This window comes from Phallusia mammillata, chromosome 4 (genome assembly GCF_965637545.1).
Source record: "Phallusia mammillata chromosome 4, kaPhaMamm4.hap1.1, whole genome shotgun sequence".
NCBI lineage: Eukaryota > Metazoa > Chordata > Ascidiacea > Phlebobranchia > Ascidiidae > Phallusia > Phallusia mammillata.
In genome coordinates this window covers 27,606,773-27,634,001 of record NC_137255.1, presented here as the reverse complement: position 1 = coordinate 27,634,001, position 27,229 = coordinate 27,606,773, and the positions used below count along the sequence as shown (strand labels likewise).

At 35.7% G+C, this 27,229-nt stretch overlaps 2 protein-coding genes across 4 annotated transcripts in view; both read right to left on the bottom strand.

The window, feature by feature from the left end:
• Positions 1-27,229, bottom strand: part of LOC145224560 (uncharacterized) — an 83,676-nt gene that overhangs the window by 5,728 nt on the left and 50,719 nt on the right. Inside the window, exons 1-3 of one of the 3 annotated variants that reach the window (XM_080091093.1) lie at positions 3,995-4,291; positions 3,535-3,627; positions 3,319-3,430 (exon numbers count right to left, since the gene is read on the bottom strand). In XM_080091093.1, the coding sequence (XP_079947219.1) occupies positions 3,319-3,391 (73 nt within the window). In that variant the 5' untranslated portion in view covers positions 3,392-3,430; positions 3,535-3,627; positions 3,995-4,291. Of the gene's footprint in view, positions 1-3,318; positions 3,431-3,534; positions 3,646-3,994; positions 4,292-27,229 lie in introns of those variants that run through there. The other 2 variants (XM_080091091.1, XM_080091092.1) reach the window with 2 other exon arrangements.
• On the bottom strand, positions 17,082-20,112 carry LOC145225480 (uncharacterized). Its single transcript, XM_080092190.1, has 5 exons — positions 19,896-20,112; positions 18,601-18,852; positions 17,987-18,098; positions 17,738-17,784; positions 17,082-17,521 (listed from the first exon to the last, which is right to left on the bottom strand). The coding sequence occupies exons 1-5, from the start codon at positions 20,110-20,112 to the stop codon at positions 17,082-17,084; spliced, it is 1,068 nt and encodes a 355-aa protein (XP_079948316.1).

Sequence of the window (27,229 nt, the reverse complement as noted above, 5' to 3'; positions counted from 1 at the left end):
TGAACTCTTAATATATATTTATATTTAACCTTTATAGGTAATTTGTTTCTCCCACTTGGGAACCACATTTTATCAAGAAAAATTAAAACATAACTGCAAAAAAGTTTGTAATGTTTTTCTCTAATCAATCTTTCTACAAAGGTTTTATTTTGACTGAGATATGTAATTCAAAAAACCAATCCTAACTACGTCTAAATAGAACGGTGGTTGTCTCATAAAATACTTTTTGCTGCATTTTGCTCTAATGTTAGCCTGACTGACTACTTTATAGTACAACGAAAACAGACGACCTAATGACGCAGTTCCTCATGCGGAGAAACTATTGTCAAGAATTTCAATTGATATGACGTCATGTCACTTTCACTTCTTGTCATCATGTGGAGAGAAATTAATGGTTTTTCCCCCGACACTCTACATGCTTTCTTTGATTATACTCTCACTAATGTAAATAAATGTAGAGGGTCTTAAAAAAAGCGCAGCAGCTCAATATTTTTACTGGAGTCATTTCGATAGAATATTGAAATCTATTGAAGTTATGCAAGTTCGTCCTTCAGCAGAAACAGGCGTAACCAATATGACACAACAAAAACAATATAACTAACATTGCAATGTTTCTTTAAACAATCTTAGCTTCTTTAGCACAGACTGTACATATTAAGCCTTCAATAAAAATGCCACTCATACTTAACTAAGTAAAACTTAAACCCCCCTAAAAACCAATTTTTTAAGTTTTCTGGCAAACAAATCAATAAAACCTTACCAGGCCTTTGTCACAAATAATATTATTTGAGTTTAAAATTGCTTTTCTTGATTTGCAAAACTTGCTTGTGTTTGCGTATAACATAACTGCCTGATACTACAAAGAACACAAACAAGACACTAAATGCTTTCTTAATGCACACATAAACTGAAGCAAGGCAAGGCATAGTCGTTGACATAACATGAAAGAATTTAATTGTTCGTTAAAGGTAAGCGATCTTAAGTTACAACGTTTTACTTTTAAATCATGATCATATACGTTGAGTATTTCGGATTTTAATTGTTGTTTCTATTTATATCAAGAGGTTTTGATTAATTCTCGTTAAAGAAGAAACAATAATATATAAGTTAAACGACATCGCTATTAAAATTTGAATATATTATTCCAGCCATATTTCAATTGTATAACCTGACTGAATGATTGACTGCAGTGAACAATCGAACAACTGACGCCTTTTTCTTACGTTAAAAAACTGCAACACGGAAGTTTTCTTACGATGACGTCACGTAAACACAACGTACGTTCCGTCCTTGACAAAAACATGCATATCGGTAAAGCCCAATAGTTGCAAAAAATTGTATTCGTGTTAATAGGGAAATGATTTGAGGTTTTAATCTCAGCATAAACGTTTGACGTTGAATGTCCCAAGTAATGCGTAATTGCCACAATACTGACACCTAGCCTTCAGAATAAAGTTACGAAAGCAGATTGTTGGTACCGACTCTCTGGAACCTGTCGGTGTCTAAAATGTAAAACGCCGACATCATGAAAGATCATATTTTAAATCAACAAAACAGAAGTTACAATCTACACAACAACAAAACTTCTCCCAAACTGACCACTACTTAAATGTTATCAAAACATAAAACAGCTAGACACAGACTACCTTTGTAATAGTTTCCTATTCGACTTAGACACACTTAGCTACTCTGTTAGCTGTTAGCACTTCTATACTTAGTACTTCCATAATACACTAGCCCCACAAGTACTAGGGATGCATCATAAAGTGTCAGCTACGTTGAGAGCGCCTTGTTCAGGAAGTTTGACTTCATTGAATTTGTTTAACTTTCGAAACCTGGCCGGTAATTATGAATGCCACATACGTAACAATGAAGAGTTCATTGAACTATAAACAGCTCGCGGGTCGTATTTATCACTGTTGGGGAAGTAGAACGAAAGTTGAAGGATTGAAAATAGACTGATTGCTACAAACCAAAGAATGGAGGTCATGAAAAAAATAATCGTTTTGATGTGAACGCCGTTAACAACCAAATGAAAACATTCGAACATTATTCACATATCATTTTTAATCTAAATTTCGTCTCGTTTGAAATACTGACATTGTTATTTTTTAAAAACCGTATTTTGAATGAAATTGATTGACACTCATTGTGACGAATTTTTCCCTGAAACGAGAATAAAGACAATTATAGCAAAAGCTACTGCAGGGGTGCATTAAACACGATCTGGGATTAAAATTGGGCTTTCAATAAGTTAACCTCTGTGTCATTCTAATAAAATTCCTGATGCTTTTTATGGACCTTTTCTGTGAGTTGAGTTTATTTCGCTTGATAAAAGAAATATAGCGACAAAAGTGCACTAAAATAATCACCAAGCCGGAAATAGCTGCGCAACGTTGAAACGTTATGGAACGCAAAACAGTGGATGGCACAACTGGTGGATCATTAGGTGACTGAAGCTCACACGAAACAATATGATGCATTGTAGGTAAACACAACTTGAGTAGGACGTTAGTGGGATCAGTCAAGAGACCAAAAACTAATTACCTGTGTAATGTGGCGAGACACACAGTTTTGGATATACAAAATATCATATCAGTAAGAAAGTTGTCAAAACATTGTAGATCATCAATGAAAAAAAAACAACAACATAAAAATCGCCAACAATATATTGGGTTTTCTTTTCTTTATGTTTCATATGTTAAAATCGGGGACATTGTGGTAATTTGGTTCCAATTCACCATAATTTGTTTGGACAATTGATAAAGCAATATAGTAGTACCTTAAATCATCAATATTATTTTTAAATAATTTAGCCGCCAAACCAGAACTGTCTACGTCATTACTTGTGACAAAATATATTTACTACAGTTACTGTGGTAAAAGAAATTAATGTAAAACAAGTACCAAGTTACACTAGTTTGCTTTGTTTGTCACATGGATTGTATGAACTGTAATTTAACAAAGCAAACTACTACTTAGTTCTGTAACATTGCTTTGTTATTTGGTTTTTAATCGGCACTTTAATTTGCAACCAAGTTACATCATATAACCGACAGCGTTTGTATCAAGTTGTAGTCCTGTAGCTCCCACTTGTGACAAACGCGCTTTATAAAACATTCCTTTACCAGGTGCAGGAGTAAAACAAAGACAAACGCGGTAACTTTCTAAGTTTCGAAAAGTTTAAAACGACTTGACCGATAGAGTCGTATTTAAGTTTGTTTTGTTAAAATAAAAACTGTTTTACCAATCAAGCAAAATCAATTTGTTATTGTGACGCGAGCCCCAAACGAGAAATGCACATATATAGTTTCTTACTTTTTTTTTTCGTTTTTGGAACGTCACAATTGCTAAGACAACGCAAATTACAACTCTGATGACGCAACTGCATGTAGTTATGACAATCACAATGGTTGTCGTGTTTTTCCGGCTGTTAAACATAAAGGAAAATCTAATTTGAAGAGAAATATTTTATTTAAATGATTTAAGGTATTTTTATTAATTCATTACACAAAAATTATTTTTGTTTCTTACCGTGTAATGAGATCACTGTAGGTGATATTCTGGTAGCGTTGGCTGCAATGATTGGTTTGCATGTGATGAACTGTTTAGTTGATGTTGCTGATTCTGTTTCAAGAAATAAACCTGAAAATTGTCCACTTTAGTATAAAAAAGATGTAATACCAGTGCCAAATTCACTGACAACAAGTATTTTCTGACAAAATATGTCGTGTTTGAGAGGTTTTTACATGTCGCAGTTACACGTGCAAAACTCATATATTTTGTTCAACCTAGTCGGTTTTAAAATCCAAACATGTAATATAAAACTTATTGAACGTGCGGCAACCACACTTGCTGCAGAGCGGAAAATGTATCTATGGGTCCAAAAATTTTATTGATATCAGGCGAGAAATAAAAACATTTAAACATTCCTACAAAATCTAGGTTAATCATAAGTTAGTTCTAATTTTAATAGAATATAAAAAAAACTTACTTCCAGGAGCCGATTTCTGTTGACAGAAAAATTGGGCCAATCTCGGCATGTCTATTAATCTAGAACGAGTTTCATCCATTTCCACACAATTCTCATTTCCACTTTTATTGTCAGATTTCCCTTCAAGCCACAGTAAAGAATTTGGTTCGAATTTGCCCCCATCAATACACTGGAACTGCTCAATCCAGTTTATCCTCGTAGCACCGACGTAAAAAGAAAGAAACCAAACCTAAAAAATGTTTTGTTTGCAAAGCATAAGTATACTGCCAAAAGCCTGAACTAAAGCTTTGCTACGAATGATCCGATTTAACCAACGCTAATAAACTGCTTTGCTTCATTAAAACACTGAACTAAAAATCTTTCAAGGTGGTTCAAATATCAACTAACCGCCACAAACATCAAACCACTGCTGCGAACTGCTGCCATACGCAAGAGTTTTCTGAATAAACGTGCGAAAAAGGAGCTTTTACAGTTTACATGAAAGAGGCAAGCGGCGCCTAACATGTAACAAGACTCCCTCTGATTAAGAATGCCCCAGCCAAGTGACTGCTTCGGGAAGTAATTAGCAGCAAAGTTTGATGCGGAAATGCTTGCCCAAAGGAACAACCGGGATTAACTTGATTAAACTTTTTGTGCAAACACTAAATGCGGTTAAAGTAGAACATTTGAGTGTAAAGCCAAAAAGAACTTCAAATTTGAACCATTCAAATTGGGCTTTGTGCATGTTTACACAATGAACCGGACAAATTGACTTATTTTTAACTGCTTAAAGCAAAGGCTAGTTAATGTCACGAAACCAATCAGAGACAACGTTTAGACCTGCTTGCCCTGATTTCCTGCAGTAGTGTTTCAAAAAATATTTCTGGGTTTCTGACGGTTTAGAGCAGGGTTCGGGAAGCCTATAAACCAAGAAAGTCAAATAAAGCCACTTATTGCAAAATGTGTTTCTGGCGGAACTGTACATTTAAAAAAAATAAAACAAAACATTTACATAAAACAAAATGTAATTGCAATCGACAAAAAACTTTGAAGATTGTTTTAACAGATTGAAAATATGTAGGCAATAAGCTAATTTGTAAGGATTTAATCAAACACCCGTATTCTATTTAAATCATAAGCTTTTTACTTTACACAACATCAAAAGTTGCTGTTAGTTTACAGTACATCCCCACTGTTACTTAGCAAATATGTGAGATAACAAAATGTTTTCCGCAAATGTAACATTGGTCAAAACGCATTACAATTTTAGACCTCGGAAAATATTTACGAACTTGCGGCAAGAGACTAGATTAAACCTGGCAAAATATACGGCAATTGTTTTTGGCTGCCTAAAGCAAGGCAGTTAAGTTATCAATTAGTAATTGAAATACCTCATACTAGAATAAAAAAATAAATAAGTTCCCCAACGTATACGTTTTATAAATGGTTAGCAAACTATAACTAGAATAAAATCGGAAACATACATGATCTGATAAAAATTGTTAACATATGAGTTACAACACAACTCTTACGTTGTATAACAATATATATAATACAATCGTATGGAAAACATGCATATAGATAAATAAACTCTTAAACATATACACTTTTTGGCTTGATGCTTTCACATGTACAAAACACATATGGCAAATAAAAAACTTGCAGTCATATACAATCGTATTTGTCGATGACTAAGTTCAAAATCTGTTTAAATATTCAATGAGCAATTTGTTAAAAAAAACGCTTTCTTGAATTTCGGGCTGGATAAGAAGCTGCTTATACGGAAGAATGAATCAAAATACAGTTAAGTGCAGAAAGGCTATATTAAGAGTATGTGCAGTATAAACAACCATCAATATAGAAGTGTGACGCATCAATACCGGAAAAACAATTCAATTAAACCCGAAACTGCGACGTGATATACTCATAGCACGGCAGACAATGGACGGATGGCCTGAGCCACAAAAAGTAGATGCTAAAAATAACAATAAAACCTTCAAAAAAAAGGAAAAATAAGAAAAGTGCACTTCAAATCTTTCAAAAGTTGACAAAGTACAAATTTCAACACCAAAGAAGGGTCACAGACAAAAAAAATCCACTTTTAAAGCCAAGTGAACTTCCTGAAATAGAACTTTGCACACATCTTTAAAAAAAATGAAGTACGTGTAAATTTTATTTTATAGTATTTCTTTATTTTATATATAAATCAGTGGCTCTTATCCTTTTTGGCCTTGCACGTTTAAAATTTTTGTTAAATTTCTTAGTACGCCTTGTCTATAAAAAATGGCAGAAATAAACGAATTGCCTGCTACTTTTTAGCGTTGTTGTTGTGATTTAATATTTGTACTGAATAATGAAAAGTTACACAAATTGATTCAGATATTTAAACATGTTTATTTACAACCTAAGTGCTCAAAACATTATATGGGTTATCGCTTTCACTCTGTCCAACGTTAAGGTGCCCGTATGAATTACCACTGTCTCCATTATTTTCCAGTTCATCCTGGACTTTGGGTTGTCCGTTATCCCGCGTAAGACGGTTGTAAACATCGTGACTATCCTGTGACTGATGGGGGGTGCTGTATATTTCTGCTGCTACTGTTACAAGGTGAGATTGATCGGCATTAGTTGCTTGTTGTTTCTTGTTTACCGCACTGTACATAGCATTGTTGGCCGGAGTCCCATCAGCAGAATCCAAAGAATATGGCTCGTTTTGTTTCTCCAGTGATTGATCGATGTTTGTTTCGACTGCTTGGTTGGCTGCTGTTATATCGGAAGCCATCGCATATGGATTGTTTTCTCGTGCGGTAGATGGCGTCACTGGTTGCTCTTGAATACTAAAACTTGTTAAGACAGGATTGCCGTATGTTTCGTCCGGCTCAAAACCAGCAGCTGTTTTTTTAAATAAAGAACTTAAATAATAAGAAATATTTGTTGTCAAAATTGGCAAAAGAGTAGAAAAAGTCTAGACTACTTGTGTTTTCCTAAGCACGGAACTAACGAGGCATTGTGTCATATATAAACTAAATAGATTCATAGATTTAAACCAATGGTAAAGTCAACTACTCGTCCACCCCAAAATAGATCCAATGGATATTATTGAGGCAAGTTAGCCAGACAGTAGACTCGTTGCGAGCATAAAACAATTGTGTGTTGCCGCCGACCAAGGATAAGAATATAATACTAAACAAGCACACCAGATTGCTAAACAAAGTACATGGTATTGTTACATGAACTGGTTTTAGCAAAGTAAACAATAAATCGGCTTTTTGTCACACGTATGTCATTAGTTATATTGTTTGTTGACTGTACCTGTTTCGAAAACGTTTCTAATTCCATCAAGTTCTGTAGATTGCCTTAAGCTGCAATAACAATAAAGTATTTTTATCTTAGGAAAGTAAAAAGGCAACTAGCATTTAATTTAGAGTTAAAAGCGGCAACGAAAATATGACCCAAAGTAGACTAAAACCGTTTTGAGCCCTTTTTAAACAATAACGCCCGACTTAGGCCCGAAAGGCAAATCCACCAAGGAAAAGTTACAGCTTAAATGAGTTTTAATCCGACTCGAAGCAAGCCAGTTTATTTAAATCTAAGGACCAAACCCCACTCTAATATGGCCGACTGAACTTATAACGTTGTGTTAATTGAATAACAATGTTGCCTTTATTCATTCTGTGAGGCGTTGTACAATTCAGTTTGTCCAGTTTAACAGAACATTGTACACTTTGGATGCCTGACAAAAAAATTATGCAAATTACAGTTTTTTCCGACGTCTTTTTGACAATGACGATGCATATTACGATGATTGTGACGCAACTGCCCACAACTGAAACGGCAATGATGATTGTGGAGTTCCATTCAGTGGTGGATCCTGAAAATTTGCAAGGAAATTAAACTACTTGCTCGCAGCAATTTAACCAATAGACAGGCGAGCATCGAACCAGTGTTCAGGGTAAATCACCTTAAGCAAAACCCCTTTCGCATAAAAATATAAATGGACTAGTTATGAGGCTTAATTCATATTTTATAATTTAGTTTGTGTGGCTCACAAATCCCACGTGCATGGTTTAGGGTTTCGTTTGAGCTTGTTTAAGAGCAGGGGTGTGCAATCTTTATCACTGATTGGCCAAATACAATTAACTTGATTAACAATTAACTTGGCGCCTTAATATAACACCATTGATTTTACTTTATCGCATAGCAAACGAGCCTCTATTAAGTCATCAGCTAGCAGTAAACTGCGCATGTGATTGTTACCGCATTGTAAGGCCACAAAATATAGCACCGGACGCATCGAGCCAGTGTTGTAAACGGGCCTAAAATTGGAACCCGATCCCGATCTGGACCCGAAAGTACAAGCCCGAAACCCAGCCCGAATCCGAATTGTTTTTGAGAAGCCCAAAAGTGTAATTGACAGGCCGGTACATTGAAGCCTTAATAAAGACAAAGACAACTAACACAATAGACAAATGGTGTTGAACAAGCGTTTTAGGGCTGTTCGACATTAGGTCAGGTTCAGCAACTGGCTGTGTAGCTACTTGAATTTATTCGAAAAAATACTGACACAGAGTGTAAAGTCAGACCCGAATCAAGCCCGTTTTTTTGTAGAAACGAACCCGGCCCGAACTCAGGCCCGAACCCGAACCCTGGCCAAAAGCGAACCCTGGCCAAAAAGCCTGCCCGACTTACAACTCTGCATTAAACTGCCCAGAAACAAAACAAAATAATTGTATTCGTTCGTTTTAAATGCACTGAAATGGTTTATCAGCCCACACTTAATTTAAAATCCAAGCGGCCATATATCCAATCGTCTAATACAGGGGTGGGTAAACTTTTTAGTGCAAGGGCCGCATTCAAAAGTTCTTAATCTTAGGGGGCCGCATAGTATTTCACCAACGGCCGCCAATTGCTTGCTTGTTTTTTTGTTTTAAAATAACTGGTGCAAAGAATTAGATTTATATCCTATATATACCATTTAAAGCCGCCTAAAACGCTCAGATTAATAATTTCTAACTTGGTGCATAAGTTTAGCTAAACGAAGCTAATTGTTTATGACGTCATGATCTGTATTGTGACGATTGCGGTGCCTGTTCTTTCGCATTGTTTGTACACAATAAGCGGATAAAAAGCCTTGCGCATATGGTTACTAGGCTGGTAATCTTTTTTCCAGTATCACGAAATCTGTTTTCAGCAGTTTGAAAATCAAAATATTTGGCAAAATAGTTTTAGTTACGTCACGGCCGCCAGCACGAGTATTTTAACATACATGGTCACAGCCACACAAAATTGTACAGCTGCAGGTTGTGCACCCCTGATTTTGCCCAAAATATTAACATAGTATATTTTCAACTATGTGCAAATACGTTTGTTGTCACTGAAACGATTGGACAAACATTAGTTGAAACGCAACAATTGCAATTGTTTCAAAATAAACAAGCATTTGTTGCAACAAAGGCTACACCACGTTTTTTTTGTTACTAAAATCCTTGCGCCAACATTAAACAAAGCGAGCCGCTTTTAGTATCCATTTTTAGGTGTTGTGCGGGTCTGTGTTAACGATTCTAAAGCCGTGTTTAATGTCCGTTTGCGAAGTACTGCAACGACCTACACTTGATCCACAGTGACCAAAGTTTTGGCGTCAACATTGCAAAGTGGGCTGTATTTGAAAACTTGAATCCCTTTCACTTTCATCGAACGAAGAAATTGTGTCAAGTGACGATTTGCAAAATAACGTGGCAGAAACATCAGGGTAAAGCACGTAAAAAGTATCCGTGTTTAGTTCCAAAGTAAGTATGGTACGGGTACAGATACTGCACATGGTATAGGTATCGGCAAGTCGCACCCCGGTATTTTTTAACACTCTACGGCTGTGCTCATAAAAAAAAATATTAACATTTGGCGGGCCGCATGAACTCCTTTGCCGGGCCGCATGCGGCCCGCGGGCCGTAGTTTGCCCACCCCTGGTCTAATACATATAGCTGTAGCTGCCAGCAGGTCGGTTTATGTATTGTTACGAGGAACGAAATCAGGAACCCGTTATTTTTTAATTGATCAATACCGAAACTCGTGCACTAAAAAATCGACAATATTGAGCATTTTGTCAGATCTCGACAAGATTAACATGTCAGTTTATCGAAGCCTTACAACATAACAAATCCCTACCCTTACAGTAAGACATAGTCCAATACATTGTATTGTTTGCAAGTTCGATGTTCTGGGGTTAAAGACATTAAAAGTTACCTGAAAGTGTCTTGTGGATTACAAGACTTGACTCGGTGATTGGGGCTGATTCAGTTTCAACCGGCGATTTTAAGATGGTGGTTGACAAAATTGGTTCGTCTTCGTTTGCTATTTTTCTGGTGCTTTGTGTAATTAGTTTGGTTGTGGTGGTAGTAGTAGTGGTTTGCTTAGGTGTTGGGGTTGTAGTGGTTAATTTGGTTATGGTGGTTGGTTTGGTTGTGGTGGTTGGAGTGGTTGTGGTGGCTTTAGTAGTTGGTTTGGTTGTGGTGGCTGTAGTGGTTGGTTTGGTTGTGGTGGCTGTAGTGGTTGGTTTGGTTGTGGTGGCTGTAGTGGTTGGTTTGGTTGTGGTGGCTGTAGTGGTTGGTTTGGTTGTGGTGGCTGTAGTGGTTGGTTTGGTTGTGGTGGCTGTAGTGGTTGGTTTGGTTGTGGTGGCTTTAGTATTTAATTTGGGTGTGTCTCCGGAAGTAGTTCTCGTTTTAGTGGTAGTTTCTTGAACGATACAATGTAATAATAAACGTATTTTATTACTTTACTTCAAATTCACTTCAGATAAATAAAATAAGTTTAAAAAGTGTAAAAAAGATTCCTTAAAAGCTGTTATCTAGATTTTCTGTATAATATCTTATTTGTCGTCCAAGCGTCACATAACAACTTTAGGGTTAAATGCCCTGGTGCGTATATTTTGCAACAACAACCTACCAACTTTGTTCATGCTTTTGGACACTCAATGCCAGCACACGTTAAAACATATCAAAACACTTTTTAATGTATCGTGACCGTCTAGGTCCCGGTCTATGGTAACGTACACCTTAACAAAAGTATCGGATAAGTCCGTTCTACGCCCATTACTGGTAAATTATTGGTCCGGATTACAGAAGGTTTACTGCACTTCTTATTACTTCATGTTCACTAGACAATATTACTTGCAAAAGCAAAACTTTATCATAATTACAACTTGTTTTTACTTTTAGTCGAGTTTTTCTCACCAGTTTTCTTCTCACAAATATATCTCGAATATTCTGTACATTCTTCGTCATACAATTTGTAAGATGTAACAAGTTTATAAGCATAACCCATTGTGACGCAATCTTCTATTGAACCATAATTGTTTGGCTGCCGATCGCCCCAAAGCTTTTTAAGAATCGCAGCATCACTTCCATCATTCCATTGAAAGTTTGTTGTACCTGTGATTCTTCTCGCACCAATGTAAAGAGAGTAAGGGACATCTTAAAAAAGTGAAATGCATCATTTGTTATTTGTCGTAAGTTTGTTAATAATTTTTTGTAACTTTTCAGTATATTATCAAATAACATGTAATATTCCATTTCACAGAGTTTTGCAAGGATTTAGGTTTGTAATGTTGTTGCATAAAAACCACCTGAATTGTTGTTATGGTCACGCATACGGTTTCATTTAATGACAAAATAAGGCGATTAAGGTGAAAATGGAAAACAAGTTAAATGGACACAATTCTATTGACAATACAAAATACGTGCGAAATTAGCACCTGCCAATTTAATATGTGACTTCAAAAACTCAAAAGATTCCATAGTTTTGACGTTAGCTACATTAGCTTGCAACGCAGAACATCCCATTTCTGCTTCAGCATATGAATTGACTGGATGCATTTCGATGGAATATTGAAATCCATTGAAGTTATGCCAAGTTCGCCCGTCAGCAGAAACGGATAAACACAATATACACAACAAAATCAACAACTCCATCCCTATTTTAGCGCCTAAACGCTATGATTTTGTGCAACTTGGGTATTAGTTAATAAACTGAAAAAATGAATCATAACTGTTTTTTTTCTTTCTGAAAGAGGTGTAAATAAATATAATGCGCACCAGCTCAATATTTTTACTGAAGTCATTTCCATGGAATATTGAAATCTAATGAAGTTAGGCCAAGTGCGTCCTTCAGCAAAACGGGCATAAACAACATGACACAACAAAAACAATATAACTAACATTGCCGTGTTTGTTTAAACAATCTTAGCTTCTTTAGCACAAACTGTACATATTAAGCCTTCAATAAAATTGCCACTCATACTTAACTAAGTAAATCGTTTTGTGTTTGAAAACTTAAACCCCCAAAAACAGATTTTTACGTTTTCTGGCAAACAAATAATAAATCATAACTGCAAGGAAAGTTAATTTGTTTAACTGCTTAAAAGTGAGTGAATGACACATTTACTACAAAATGTATTTCTCTAAGTCTAAACAATCTTTCTGAAAGAGGTTTATTTTGACTGAGGTATGTAGTTCAAAAAACAAATCCTAACTACGTCTCAACAGAACGGTGTTTGTCTCATAAAATATTTTGTTCGTTTTGTTTAGGTTTAGCCTAAATAACTACTTACAGTGCAATGAAAACAAACGACCTAATGACGGAATTCCTCATGAAGATAAACTATAGAAAAAAAATTCTATTAATATGACGTCATGTCACTTTCACTTCTTGTCATAACGTGAAAAGAAATTAATGGTTTTTCCCTGATATCTACATACTTTCTTTAACTCTACTCGCACTAATGTAAATAAATATAATGCGCACCAGCTCAATATTTTTACTGAAGTCATTTCCATGGAATATTGAAATCTAATGAAGTTAGGCCAAGTGCGTCCTTCAGCAAAACGGGCATAAACCATATGACACAACAAAAACAATATAACTAACATTGCCATGTTTGTTTAAACAATCTTAGCTTCTTTAGCACAAACTGTACATATTAAGCTTTGAATAACATTGCCACTAATATACCGTGAGTATACTTAACTAAGTAAATCGTTTTGTGTTTGAAAACTTTAACCAAAAAACGATTTTTAAGTTTTCTGGCAAATAAATAAATATATCGTTACCAGGCCTTTGTCACAAATAATATAATATGAATTTAAAATTGCTTTTCTTGATGTGCAAAACTTGCTTGTGCTCTGCGTATAACATAATACCTGATGCCACAAAGAACACAAACAACATACTAAATGCTTTCTTAATGCACACATAAAGACACGGCATAGTCCTTGACATAACATGAATAAATTTGATTGTTCGTTAAAGGTAAGTGATCTTAAGTTACAACGTTTTAATTTGTGTTTATAATCGTGATCATATACAATTAGGATTTTGGATTTTAATTGTTGTTTCTACATAAATAAAAAGGTTTTGATTAATTCTCGTTAAAGACGACACAAAAATAAATATACGACATCGATATTAAAATTTGAATATATTATCCAAGTTATATTTTAAGATTATGTGTGCAAAGTATAACCTGACTAAATGTTTGACTGCAGTGAACAATCGAACAAAGGACGATTTTTCTTACACACATAAACTGCAACACGGAAGTTTTCTTACGATGACGTTACGTAAACCCAACTTGCGTTTCGTCCTTACATGCATATCGGTAAACCCCGAAAGTTGAAATATTTTTGTTCGTTTTAAACGGGAAATGATTTAAGGTTTTAATCTCGGCATAAACGGGTTACGTTGAATGTCCCAAGTATTGCTTATTTACCATAATACTGACACCTAGCCTTCAGAATAAAGTTACGAAAGCAGCATATTGGTACCAACTCGCTTGGCAACAATAATGTATTAATGTAAACCTGTCGGTGTCTAAAATGCCAAACGCCGACATCATGAATGATCATGTTTTAAATCAACGAAACAGAAGTTACAATCCACACAATAACAAAACTTCTGCCAAACTGACCACTACTTAAATGTTATCAATACACAAAACAGTTACACACAGACTACCTTTGTAATAGTTTCCTATTCGACTTACACACCTAGCTACTTTGTTAGGTGTTAGCACTTCTATACTTAATACTTCCATAATACAATAGCCACACAAGTACTAGAGATGCATCACACAGTGGCAGCTAAGTTGAGAGCGCCTTGGTCAGGAAGTTGACTTCATTGAATTTGTTTAACTTTCGAAACTTGACGGGTAATTATGAATGCAACATACGTAACAATGGAAAGAGTTCATGGAACTATAAACAGCTCACGCGTCGTATTCATCACTGTTGGGGAAGCACAACGAAAGATGAAGGACTAATAATAGACTGCTTGCTACAAACTAAGAATGGAGCTCCTCAAAAAATAGTCGTTTTGCTGTGAATGTCTTTAACAACCACATTTAAAAGATTTAAACATTATTCACATATAATATCTTTTTATAACTAATTTCTTCACTAAAAATACTGAAAATGTTATTTTTTAGAACCCGTTTTTTTTAATAAAATTGATTGACACTCTCATTGTGACAAATCTACCCTGAAACGAGAATTCAATTCAATTATAGGACCTTAACATGACGACACAATTGCACTAAAACAACCAACAACATGGAAATAGCTGTGCAACGTTGAAACGTTATGGAGCCCAAAAAGTGTATGGCACAAGTGGTGGATCATGGCTAACAGCGCTGCAGCTGCGTTAGGTGACTGGAGCTCACAAGAAATGCATTGTAGGAAACACAAATTGAGTAGGACGGTGGTGGAATCTGTCAACGGCGCTGAAACTAACTAGCCGTGTAATGTGGCGAGGCACACAGTTAATGAATATTCAAAATATCAGATCAGTAATAAAGTTTTCAAAACATTGTAGATCAGCAATAAAAAAGAAACACTACATAAAAATTACTAACAACGTTTTGGGTTTTCTTTTCTTTGTATTTATATATTAAAATCGATGGCACCGTGGCAATTTGCTTCCAAATCACCATCTTGTGCATGGACAATTGATAAAGCATATAGTAGTACTTTAGTAAACATTTTGAAAATAACTTAGGCACCAAACCAAAACTGTCTCCATTATTACCCTTTAGCTCTCACTCGTGTCAAAATATATTTACTACAGCAACTGTGGTAAAAGAAAATTGCTGTAAAAACATGCCAAGTTACACTAGTTTGCCATATGGGTTGTTTGAACTGCATGTAATTAATTTATTTAACAAAGCAAGCTACTTTAGTTGTGGAACATTCATTATTATTCGGGTCAGTTTAATTTGCAACCAAGTTACATGATGTAACCAAAAGTGGATCATGTTGTAGGTAACTTTTGAAAAGTTGGAAGATTTTTCACGATTTAACCGATAGAGGCGTTTTAAGTTTGTTTTGTTAAAAAAACAGTTTTTAGCAATGAAATCAAATCAATCAGAAACAAATTTATTCCAACATCAGTTGTTTTCGTGACACTAGCCTCATAAGTTTGAGAAACGCACATATAAAGTTCTTACTTTCTTTTTGGTTTTGGCAGCGTCACAATTACAAAGACGACGCAAATTACAAGTCTGATGACGTAACTGCATGTAGTCATGACAATCACAATGGTTGTCGTGTTAACTTTTTTGTCAGCTGTTGAACACAAGGAAAAGTTTAATTTAAAGAGAAATATTTCGTTTAGATCAATAAAGGAATTTTTATTATTTCATGGCACAATATTATGTTTTGTTTCTTATGGTGTAATGAATCCACTGTAGTCAATACTCTGGTTGTGTTGGTTGCAATGATTGGATTGATGTATGAAACAGTTTGGTTAATGTTGCAGATTTTGTTTCAAGAAAGAAACACTTTATTTCAAAAAACAGATGATACCAGTGACAAATTCCGTGCGTTAATCATAAGTTCGAATCTCAAAAACTTACTTATAGGAGCCAATTTCTGTTGACAGATAAATCGGGCTAATCACGGCATGTCTATGAATCTAGAACGAGTTTTATTGATTTCCACACAATTCTCATTCCCACTTTTATTGTCATGTCCCTTAAAGCCACAGTGAAGAATGTGGTTCCAATTTTCCTCCATCAATACACTGAAACTGCTCAGCGCCGTTTATCCTTGTTCCGCCCATGAAAAAGAAAGAAACCAAAACGAAAAAGTGTTTTGTTTGCAAAGCATAATTATACTACCAAAAGCCTGAACTAAGGCTTTGCAACCAACGCTTGTAAACTGCTTTGCTTCATTAAAACACTGAACTAAAAATCTTTCAAGGTGGTTCAACTATCAACTAACCGCCACAAACATCAACCCACTGCTGCGAACTGCTGCCACACGCAAGAGTTTTCTAAATAAACGTGCGAAAAATAAGCGTTTAAAGTTTACATGAGATCGGCAAGCGGCGCCTGACATGTAACAAGACTCTCTTTGATTAACAATGCCCCAGTCAAGTGACTGCTTCGGGAAGTAATCAGCAGCAGAGTTTAATGCGGAAATGCTTGCCGAAAGGAACAACCGGGATTAACTTGATTAAACTGTTTGTGCAAACACTAAATGCGGTTAAAGTAGAACATTCGAGTCCAAAGTCAAGAAGAACTTTAAATTTGAAACATTCAAATTGGGCGGAACAAGATCTGTTTTACATACACAGATTGCAGTTACAGTAGTTATAGATTTTATCAGTGTTGGTCGCATATACACATGTTTTGTTATTGAGCAGAGCCACAATAAAGTATCCACGGTCGCAGATTTCGCATACCATGACACATTTCAAATCACTACCAATTTAGATCAAACATATGTCCGGCAGCTTCGTGTCGCGAGAGAGCATTTACAGATTTTAAGCAAGATATAAAAGGGAAAGCAGTTGGCCGAATGGTCTAAGATAAAACCTTAGGTATAGGTATACAAGACAGGTATAAAAATACACAGGTTTAGGAAAACAGTTCGGGATTATACACTCGACTCAATTTTCGAGAAGCAAGTATATATTGCACAGTACAGAAACCATATCATCACATTTTTTACACAGGCAAATAGTGCCAAAACTTTGCAACTTATGAAAATAGATAAGAAATACAAATGGACATAACCATTTTTTAAAAAATGTTTTTTAGTCGATTCCCAGGTTGTTTTGTTTATTTGTGACGTCGTAATTCATCGTAGGTTGAATCCAATTCGTCATTAGCCCCGTGTCTGTTATCATAGATATTAGTTGGATTGCTGCCGCTTGCAAATTGATCGTGAACTTCTACATGTTGAGATAGTTGCAAACTGTCGTAACTGACTTCATCCAATTGATTGTGATCGTATTTTCGAAAATGTAATTGTTGTTCATTGTTTTGGACCTTTGTTGATTGTTTCGACTTTCTGACCTGAGCATAGACATCGCTGCTTCCCACTGCTAGTTGTGCAACTTCTTCAACCGCGATGCTTTCGTGGCGCGGTTCCTGGATTGCGTCATAATGACCGACGTCACCGTCTTGATGACCCAAGAAAGGTTGTGTGAAACGGTTGGCGAAACTGTTTTTTTCTATTTGAGGAATGTTGTACGTTTCTTCAGGCTCAAAATTGTCGCCTGTAACACAATTTGTTTGATCGTGTTGATTTTTTTCATCAGCAAACCGAATATTTATATTCTGAAACTGATATTAATCGGTGTAACAAGGAAACAATAATTTTGAATAGCAATACAAATAAGTTGACTGTTGTTGGATTAATTTTTCGGCACAAACAAATCATTGTTTAAATAAGTTATATTAACTATTATAAACAACTGTCGTATGTTTTCTACCTCCTATATTGTATTCAATCACTGCAGCTGCGTTCACCGGTTTGTTTCTTCTGCGAAAGTAAAAGCCGATTTACTTCCTTGAAAGAGTGAAAGCACCAACACAAGTGACTAATTGCAAGTCAGAAGGTGTCATAATCACAAAATGCTTTTTCTATTTATAATCTCTATTGGGCAGGTTGTTGATCAAAGTTTTCCTGGGTGTTTGTTTTCCTATAAGCATAATAATGTGAACAATCGTTCTGCAGTTACCGTCTTTGGATGCGTGACGCAACAAAGAATATGACGATGATGCAGATTATGACTAATATGACGCATCCGCCTATTGCTGAAGCAATGATGACTGTGTTGAGTTTCGGTGGAGCTGCAAAATTAACAATTTTAAGAATAAATAAAAAGAAAGAAACATTATTTGAAGTTATCAACCATTTACAAAATACAACATTACTTTTGAATGGTGACATATCGTTCGTTCAGAGTTTGTGTGTGAAATGTTTCGAAGTTAGCTTATAGTTTGCAACCTTGAGTAGTGGTGTTAGCTGGGGTACTTTTGGTTGTACTTTTTACATTGGATGCTGTTAATATGATTGAAGTAGTAGGTTTTGTAGATGGTTGGGAGGATTGTAATGTGCTTGTAGCTGTAACATACAAAACTAAATAAATATTACAAATCCTTTGCTTCGTTTATAAAAAGGACATTATTAGAACCAGTAATTTGCAAATTACTAAATTGCCACAATGGAAACAATATTTTTGATTCTACTTTAAATTGCATGTTTCGTTTTACTGCCATTGGTTAGTGCACCAGGCGACTCAACACACAACCACAATTTCACAAACGATCGCCGTAATGGTGACATGCTTACCTGACATGATTTTTTCACAAATGTATCTCGCATTGTGATGTGTACATGGTACGTCATACCATCGATAAGTGATGTATTGTACAGGATTTTTGTTATAACCCATTGTGACGCAATTATCGTTTCCGTTGTTGTTATTTGGTTGCTGTCCATACCACATGGTTGTTGTAAGAGAAACATCGCTTCCATCATTCCATTGAAACCTTTGTGGAAATCCTATTCTTTGTGCACCGATGTACAGCGAGAAAGGCTTATCTGTAAAAAAAAAACAAGCAAGTTTCAACACAAAATGCAAATATTGCTGGATTAACCAGAAGGTAAAGTAAGCACGTGTACCAAGGAAAGTAGGGCACCACAAAAAATTACTGAACTGAATTTTAGGTCTCATTGTTTGAGTAAGTAAGTAAGTTTATTTTGCAAAAAATATTTAATGCACTACCAGGTTGAACATTTATGTTGAATATAGGGTTTATACTAGAGATGTACCGAATATTCGGTTTGCCGAATTTATTCGGCCGAATCGGCCACTTTTGCAAAGATTCGGTTTCGGCCGAATAATTTGTTGCGATTCGGCCGAAACCGAACCTTTTACGAACACCTATTTAAAGCGGTAAACGTGTCATTTCTGCTTAGTACCAACGGAAATCACGTCTATCATTATATTTTTTAACATACTGACACTTTTCCCACTGCAGACAAAAAAAATCAGTATTCATTGTCAGGGTGGCAATCATGCTTGAGGCGATGTAAACCCCACATAACGAAATTAAGGACGAAACACAACCATTCTGCACTAATTGCATGGTAGATAATCTTCTGTTTTCATGTCAAACGTGTAGGTTACGACTTTGCGTGACGTCATAAATGATTCGGTTGATTCGGCCGAATTTATTCGGCAAAACCGCCGAATATTCAGTTTCGGCCGAATCGAAATTTTGCCGATTCGGTACATCACTAGTTTATACTGAGCGTTTTGTACAAAAAGGATCTAAGGAAGAACACAAAAATAATTTAGGTTTCTGCGATTACTTGCGCACCCCATAAAATGTCAAAGTTTCAAGAGCTTGAAGCTGAAAGAGTTTAAGCTGGACCTAAATCCAAACAACTTGGTGTTATTTGCCAGCAGTTATCGTATACGATGGATATATCCTGGCACAAACGTTAACAATATTTGAGGCAAGGATTGCTCAATACCGAAAAACAATTTGAGATTTATATGAAGTCAAACAGAGAGTAAAACTAAATTTCTCACTTTTACGCTTGTTGTCAAGCCTTTAATTAGCTTCGATTGAGCTTACCTGTCAGGTTTATAAATGACTTTAAAAAGTTGAAGATGTTTCTAGTTTTAACGTTAGCTACATTAGCTTGTAATGCAGAACATCCCCTCTCTGCTTCATCATATGAACTAACTGGATACATTTCGATGGAATATTGAAATCCATTTAAGTTATGCCAAGTTCGTCCTTCAGCAGAAACAGATAAACACAACACATACAACAAAACTACCATTGCCATATTTGTTCAAACAATCATAACCTGTCCAAGTTTTCTATCAGGTAAATAAACCATTACCAAGCATTGCCAATTGTAATCTACACTGTTTCTTGTGGTCTGAGATTAACCTGACTTTCTATCCATGAAATGAAAACAAACAACCTATGGCTTCACACGCATAAACTCCAACAAGGAAGTTCTATCCAGATGACGTCACTGTGCGGTTGTTGTCATCGCGAGAACTGCTTGTTAGTTTGATATCGTACTTGTAAACTGCAAAAGGGAAAATATCACCTTAGTCCTGTTTAACTGATGTGGAATCATGTATATGTATATTGTTTGCGTAAATAAAATCAAGTTCACAGCTTGACGTATATTGTGTGAGGTCGTGCTGTTGCATTGTTTTGATTTTAATGCTTGTTGTCGTTTTAATTTTGAAGGTTTTTTAAGTTTCCCGTTATAGAAGGGATAATGCTATACGCACAACGAAATAGACAATCAATTCCAAAATTATTTGTTTACCTATTATTAAAGTCTTTTCCAAAAGCCACAAAATCGATTTTGTGTCTATAGTTTTACCTGATTGTCTCCTTGACTGCAGTTAAAAAACAATGGACCAACTGACGTTTTTCCTTTTGCCCATAAACTACCACACGGAAGTTTTATAGAGATGACGTCATGGCACTTTCCTTATCATCACGCGAAAAGAATTGATTGTTGGTGGAACGAAAATGAAATCAAGTAAACAACTTTCACATTTGTGCTTGTTCATTTATATTCAGTTTTCAACTTTCGTTGTCATATTTTGTTGAAGAGACAATACTACGCTAGGGTTCTTCAACAGGGGCGATATCGACCCCGGGAGACCGATTTTGGGAACTGGAGGAACCATTGTGAAAATTTTGGAGTTGGGGGCGATTTTACCTCGAAAGATGGCGATTTCAAAATTACTATTTGTATAAATATACATGCAATAACTGTGGGATAAGCAATATAAATTAGCTGGTTATAACCTAATTACTACAAGATTTCATTTGTCTTTCTAACAAACATCAGGCAAAGGACATGAGCTTAAACATGCTGCTGTTACAATAAGTTTTGTTTGCTACTTGGTGATCTCGGGTGTTAGGTTGGGCAAATAATTTTAACAGTGAACTTTGAAATAAAGCTATGTATAGCGACGGTCATTGCTTTCAAATGCAACGGTAACTAGCAACTTGTTTCGTTGCCACGCCTCTTATACCAGCGCTCCCTAAACTGTGAAGTTATTGTAACTTCCAACTGGGCAAACGAGGATGTCAAAAATAATGAAAAAAGGACAAGCGTTCCAAAGCATTTAAATTTTGTTGTGCTTTTCGTTCATTTAGAGTCGGTTGTATTCAGTTCTTTTGCAAATTAACAATTCCCTGTCTCATGCAACACAGATTTTAATTTGCAGGCCCAAAAATTCACAGACATACCACAGCAGTGCTTAAAGTTTCACGAAATGTAAATGTTACTATTCCTAATATGTTTTTAACAACAACAATGTTACACAATACTCTAACGCATATTCTGTACATTTTACATTGACAATAAATGCGGGCGAGTTACTTTTTCGCTAAATAATACTTGTTACCTCAATGGCAACACCGAGTGTTAAGTTGAACATGGGAAACAGTTTCATTGCAAACAGGAAAAGCAAATATGGATATAGCATTCAAAAACTGTTTTAAAGTAGGTTAGCCCCCTAACCACAATTGTTGAGTGGATTGAAACTTATATTCTGAACGCCGGGAAACGAACGTCAAAGGCCCGTTAAACTTTCGATGAAGGGCCGATGTATACCACTTGTCAAACCTTCTGCAAAATATTGTAATATGTTTCATTAAAATAACGACATTTAAGACATGCTATAGTCAGGTACAATTTCCATACAAACGGTCCCATTGCATTATTTTGTTAAGTGTTTTTTTTTTTTCGATTCAATTGTTGATTTAAAAACAACTAACACATTAAAAGTCTAACGCCTTTAAAGGGACCTGGCGCAGTGTGATTTATGCACGAGTGTGTCGTGATCGCTGGTCTGCATAGACCCTTCAGGGCTGACCCCAGTTGTGAAATAATGTTCGTCTGAACACATGGAAAGGAACAAAATGCGCACAATCTGTACATTAGTAAACACGCAGAGTAAAAACTCATCAAGGATCAAATGTTATGTAATCAGGACGTCGATCTTGACAGACGCAATAGGGGTTGACGTCACCAACTTGTGATTGTGACGTGGTTGGTGGGTCTTTGTGTGTGTCGACAACCTGGTGATTTCCATCTAATTTAACAAACATACATATGTGAAAATGAAATTGAAAGATTTTTTAATAACTGCACCTCGTTTATAGGTTACGTAATAAGGACTGATGTCATCAGGTTGTTGTTGTGACGTAGACAGTAGCACGGCATTATTGACGTAGGTTGGTGGGTTATTAAGTGTTTCTACTATCCGGTGAGTTCCATTTGTACAAAAACACAACTGTGCATTAGTACGTATTTAGTACCTGGTACAAAAATATCTGCGGAATAAGAAGTGAAAAATCTCGCAAGCCAAATGCTACTTATGTGGTCATTTATTTCATCTTCCTGGATCATTTTGGTACAGTAAACTGAAAATTACGTTTATAAACTATTATCAAAAACTCAGTTACGTAAAAATTTATAATACGGCAGACCCACTGAAGTGTCGAATATAGCCGGTGTCAGACTAGAAAATTCGAAACCCACGACAGGGGTCTTACTGGGACCACGCATTACGACTTTAATGGGCCAGGCGTACTATGATTTATGGATGAGTATGCCGTGAACGCTGTTGTGTATGGGCGCGTCAGGGCTGATCCCTGTTATGAATGTATTTATTTCACGAAAACACTACATGTGGAGAGTTTGAAGACTTACCACAAACAAATTACAGTAACTTTTATTAGCAAATGCCTTAAGTTTTCCTACCTTCTGCGTTGTATTCAATCACAGCTTCGTTCACCAGTTTGTTTTTCCTGCGAAAGTTAAATTGAATTGATTTTCTTGAAGTGTAGCAGACAAAAACGATCAGTTATCTCATCATACGTTTTGTAACAGCTAAGCAATAATTACAGTATTATAATCTATTGTTCACGAACGTTGTTTAGGTACGTACCTTGTTTTCTTGCGTGACGTAACAAAGAAAATGACAATGCAGATTATGACTAATATGACGGATCCGCCTATTGCTGAGGCAATAATGGCTGTGTTGACGTTTATTGGGGCTGAAAATCAGAAATGAAACGTAAACGCATCAAAAGCACTTTATAACATTACATTTTCTATTTTAGGTAATTGTTTCTCACCTTGTGCAGTGGTGTTAGTTGGCAAACTTTTGGTTGTACTGTTTGGTATTACACTTGATGGTAAAGTAGTTGGTGTAAAGGTTGATTGCAAGCTTGTGACTATAACATATGATAACGTAAATGTATGTTTTTTGTTTCTTGTTTCAAAACAGGCTAAAACTTAATAGAACCAATAGCCTGAGAGCAACCTCGGTTTGGTATTATAAATTTGTAAATATTTTGTAACACAAATTAAATTAAATGAATTGTTTTACTGCTATTGTTCATTGGAACTGTGTCTCTATGTTTTTTTTACAAGCGAAATAAACTCAACTCAATCACCATTTTATAATAATTGTGTAATGGAGACATGCTTACCTGACATTATTTTTTCACAAATGCATCTAGCATTGTGATATGTACACGGTACGTCATACCATCGATATGATGTTGATAGTACAGAAAAGTCTTTATAACCCATTGTAACGCAATTATCAAAACCGTTATAGTTATTTGGTTGCCCTCTTTGCCACATGGTTGTTGTAGGGGAAACATCGCTTCCATCATTCCACTGAAACTTGGTTGTGTTTCCGACTCTTCTGGCACCGATGTAAAGCGAGAAGGGTTCGTCTGAAAACAAACGGTCAATTTCAACATAAACTGCAAACAAAACTAGATCAACTAGAAGTTAAAGTAAGCATGTGCTTCATAGGAAGTTAGGTAGAACAAAAACTTTGCTGAAATGAGTTTTCGGTGATGTTCCAATATTTAAATGCACCATCCAGTCAAATTTTTGCAGTTGATACTGAGTATTCTTCTCTAAATGTAGAAAAGGAAACAACACAAAAATAACTTGGATTTTCAAGCTCGCTTGCGGACTCCAGGCATAAAATACCAAAGCCTCAAGTGCTTGGACATGAAAGGGTCTAAACTGGACCTGATTCCTTACAACTTGGTGTTATTTACCAGCAGTTGTCGTATCCTGGCGCAAACGTCAACAATATTTGAGGCAAGGATTGCTCAATACCGAAAAACAATTTGAGATTTATATGAAGTCAAACAGAGAGTAAAATACTAAATTTCTCACTTTTACGCTTGTTGTCAAGCCAATAATTAACTTTAAATATGCTTAGCTGTCAGGTTTATAAATGACTTTAAAAAGTTGAAGATGTTTGTAGTTTTAACGTTAGCTACATTGGCTTGCAATGCAGAACATCTCCTTTCTGCTTTACCATACGATTTGACTGGATACATTTCGATGGAATATTGAAATCCATTGAAGTTATACCAAGTTCGACCGTTAGCAGATACAGATAAACACAATATAAACAACAAAACTACCATTGCCATATTTGTTTAAACATCAAAACCCGTCCAAGTTTTCTATCAGGTAAATAAATCAATACCAAACATTGACCAGTCTTGTAAACTACACTGTTTCTTGTGGTCTGAGATTAACCTCACTTTTCCTCACTTTCTGTCCATGAAATGAAAACAAACAACCCTATGACTTCACACGCATAAACTCCAACAAGGAAGTTGACGTCACTGTGCGGTTGTTGTCATCGCGAGAACTTCTTGTTAGTTTGATATCGTACTTGTAAACTGCAAAAGGGAAAATATCACCTTAGTCCTGTTTAACTGATGTGGAATCATGTATATGTATATTGTTTGCGTAAATAAAATCAAGTTCACAGCTTGATGTATATTGTGTAAGCTCGTGCTGTTGCATTGTTTTGGTTTTAGTGCTTGTTGTCGTTTTAATTTTAAAGGTTTTTTAAGTTTCCCGTTATAGAAGGGATAATACTATACGCACAACGAAATAGACCATTAGTTCTCAAATTATTTTTTTACCTATTATTAAAGTCTTTTCCAAATGCCACAAAATCGATTTTGTGTCTATAGGTTTGCCTGACTGTCTCCTTGACTTCAGTAAAAAACGACCAATTGACGCTTTTCCTGATGCACAGAAACTATCACACGGAAGTTTTATAGACATGACGTCATGGCGCTTTCCTTATCATCACGTGGAAGGAATTGATTGTTCGTGGGACAAAAATGAAATCAAGTTAACAGCTTTTCATATTCGTTCTTGTTCATTTGCATTGTGTTTCCAATTTTCGTTGTCACATTTTGTTGGAAGGACAAAACTATACACCAAGGACACGCGTTCTAAAGCAGGGCGACTCAAACTTTCTTGCTCTGCGACCCCATTTTAAAACAGAAATTTCTACGCGACCCCTTGATGGGTATGATGTAAAGAAATACTTATATATATCATCAAATGGCGCCTAAAAAGCCTAAAATAATTTCTAACTTGATGCGCAGATTGACAGCCTTAGTTTTCATGACGTCATAATCTATATTGTGACGCTTGTGGTATCTGCTTTTTCGCATTGTTTGCACACAATAGACATAAAAAAGTCTGGCGCATATGGCTACTAGGCTGGTAATACTCTTTTAAGGTCTACAAAATGTGTTTATAGCAGTTTGAATACACGGGAATGATGTTTAAACGCACGTATGCCATTAATTGTAACTGACATAAGAATCCATAATGTTTCGCGACCCCAAAATTATATTACGCGACCCCAATTTGGGTCGCGACCCACAGTTTGAGAAGACCTGTTCTAAAGCATTTAAATTTTTTTGTGCTTTTCGTTCATTTAGAGTCAGTTGTATTCAGTTTATTTGCAAATTGACAATTCCCTGTCTCATGCAACACGGATTTTAATTTGCGGGCCCAAAAATTCACAGACATACCACAACAATGCTTCACAAAATGTAAATGTTATTATTCCTAATATGTTTTTAACAACAACAAAGACATCACAATACTCTAACGCATATTCTGTACATTTTACATTGATAATAAATGCGGGCGAGTTACTTTTTCTTTAAATAATGCTTGTTACCTTAATAGCCGCACCAAGTGCTAAGTTGAACGTGGGAAACAGTTTCATTGCAAACAAGAAAAGCAAATATGGATACAGCATTCGAAAACTGTTTTAAAGTAGGTTAGCCCCCCTAACCAAAATTGTTGAATTGATTAAAAATTTTATTCTGAACGCCGGGAAACGAACGTCAAAGGCCCGTTAAACTTTCAATAAAGGGCCGATGTACACCGATTGTCAAACCTCCTGCAAAATATTGTGATATGTTTCATAAAAATAACGACATTTAAGACATGTTTTAGTCAGGTACAATTTCCATACAAACGGTCCCATTGCATTTTTGTGTTAAGTGCTTTTTCGATTCAATCGTTGATTTTTAAAAAAAAACTAACACATTAAAAGACGAAAACGCCTGGCGCAGTGTGATTTATAAATAAGTGTGCCGTGATCGCTGGTCTGCACAGACGCTTCAGGGCTGATCCCAGTTATGAATTAATGTTCGTCTGAACACATAAAAGGGAAAGAATTGCACACAATCTGTACGTTGATACATACGGAGAGTAAAAACTCATCAAGGATCAAATGTTATGTAATCAGGACGTCGATCTTGACTGACGCAATAGGGGTTGACGTCATCAGCTTGTAATTGTGACGTGGTTGGTTGTACGGAGTTGTTGACACAGGTTGGTGGGTTGTTGTCTGTTTCTTCATTTAGTTGAATTCCATCTGTTTGAAACAATTTTGCAATAAATAGTATTTTATACCTATACAAAAAAGATCGCGTTTACATGTAAAATGGAAAACAACTAATAGAAAAAAGAAATAATTGTCGTAATAGGACTTATTTTAACATTTCTAATTACAGACAGATTGTAAAATACACAACATTAAAAAATATACAATCAGGAC

What these genes read in the sequence shown, in the direction of transcription:
- LOC145225480 (XM_080092190.1), bottom strand. Translation starts at nt 20,112, where the DNA reads ATGGCAATGGTAGTTTTGTTGTATGTGTTGTGTTTATCTGTTTCTGCT. An exon ending in GTCATTTATAAACCTGACAG is followed by an intron (nt 18,853 to 19,895) that starts GTAAGCTCAATC and finishes TTTTTTTTACAG; the next exon opens with ATAAGCCTTTCTCGCTGTAC. An exon ending in TTGTGAAAAAATCATGTCAG is followed by an intron (nt 18,099 to 18,600) that starts GTAAGCATGTCA and finishes TTAATTTTGCAG; the next exon opens with CTCCACCGAAACTCAACACA.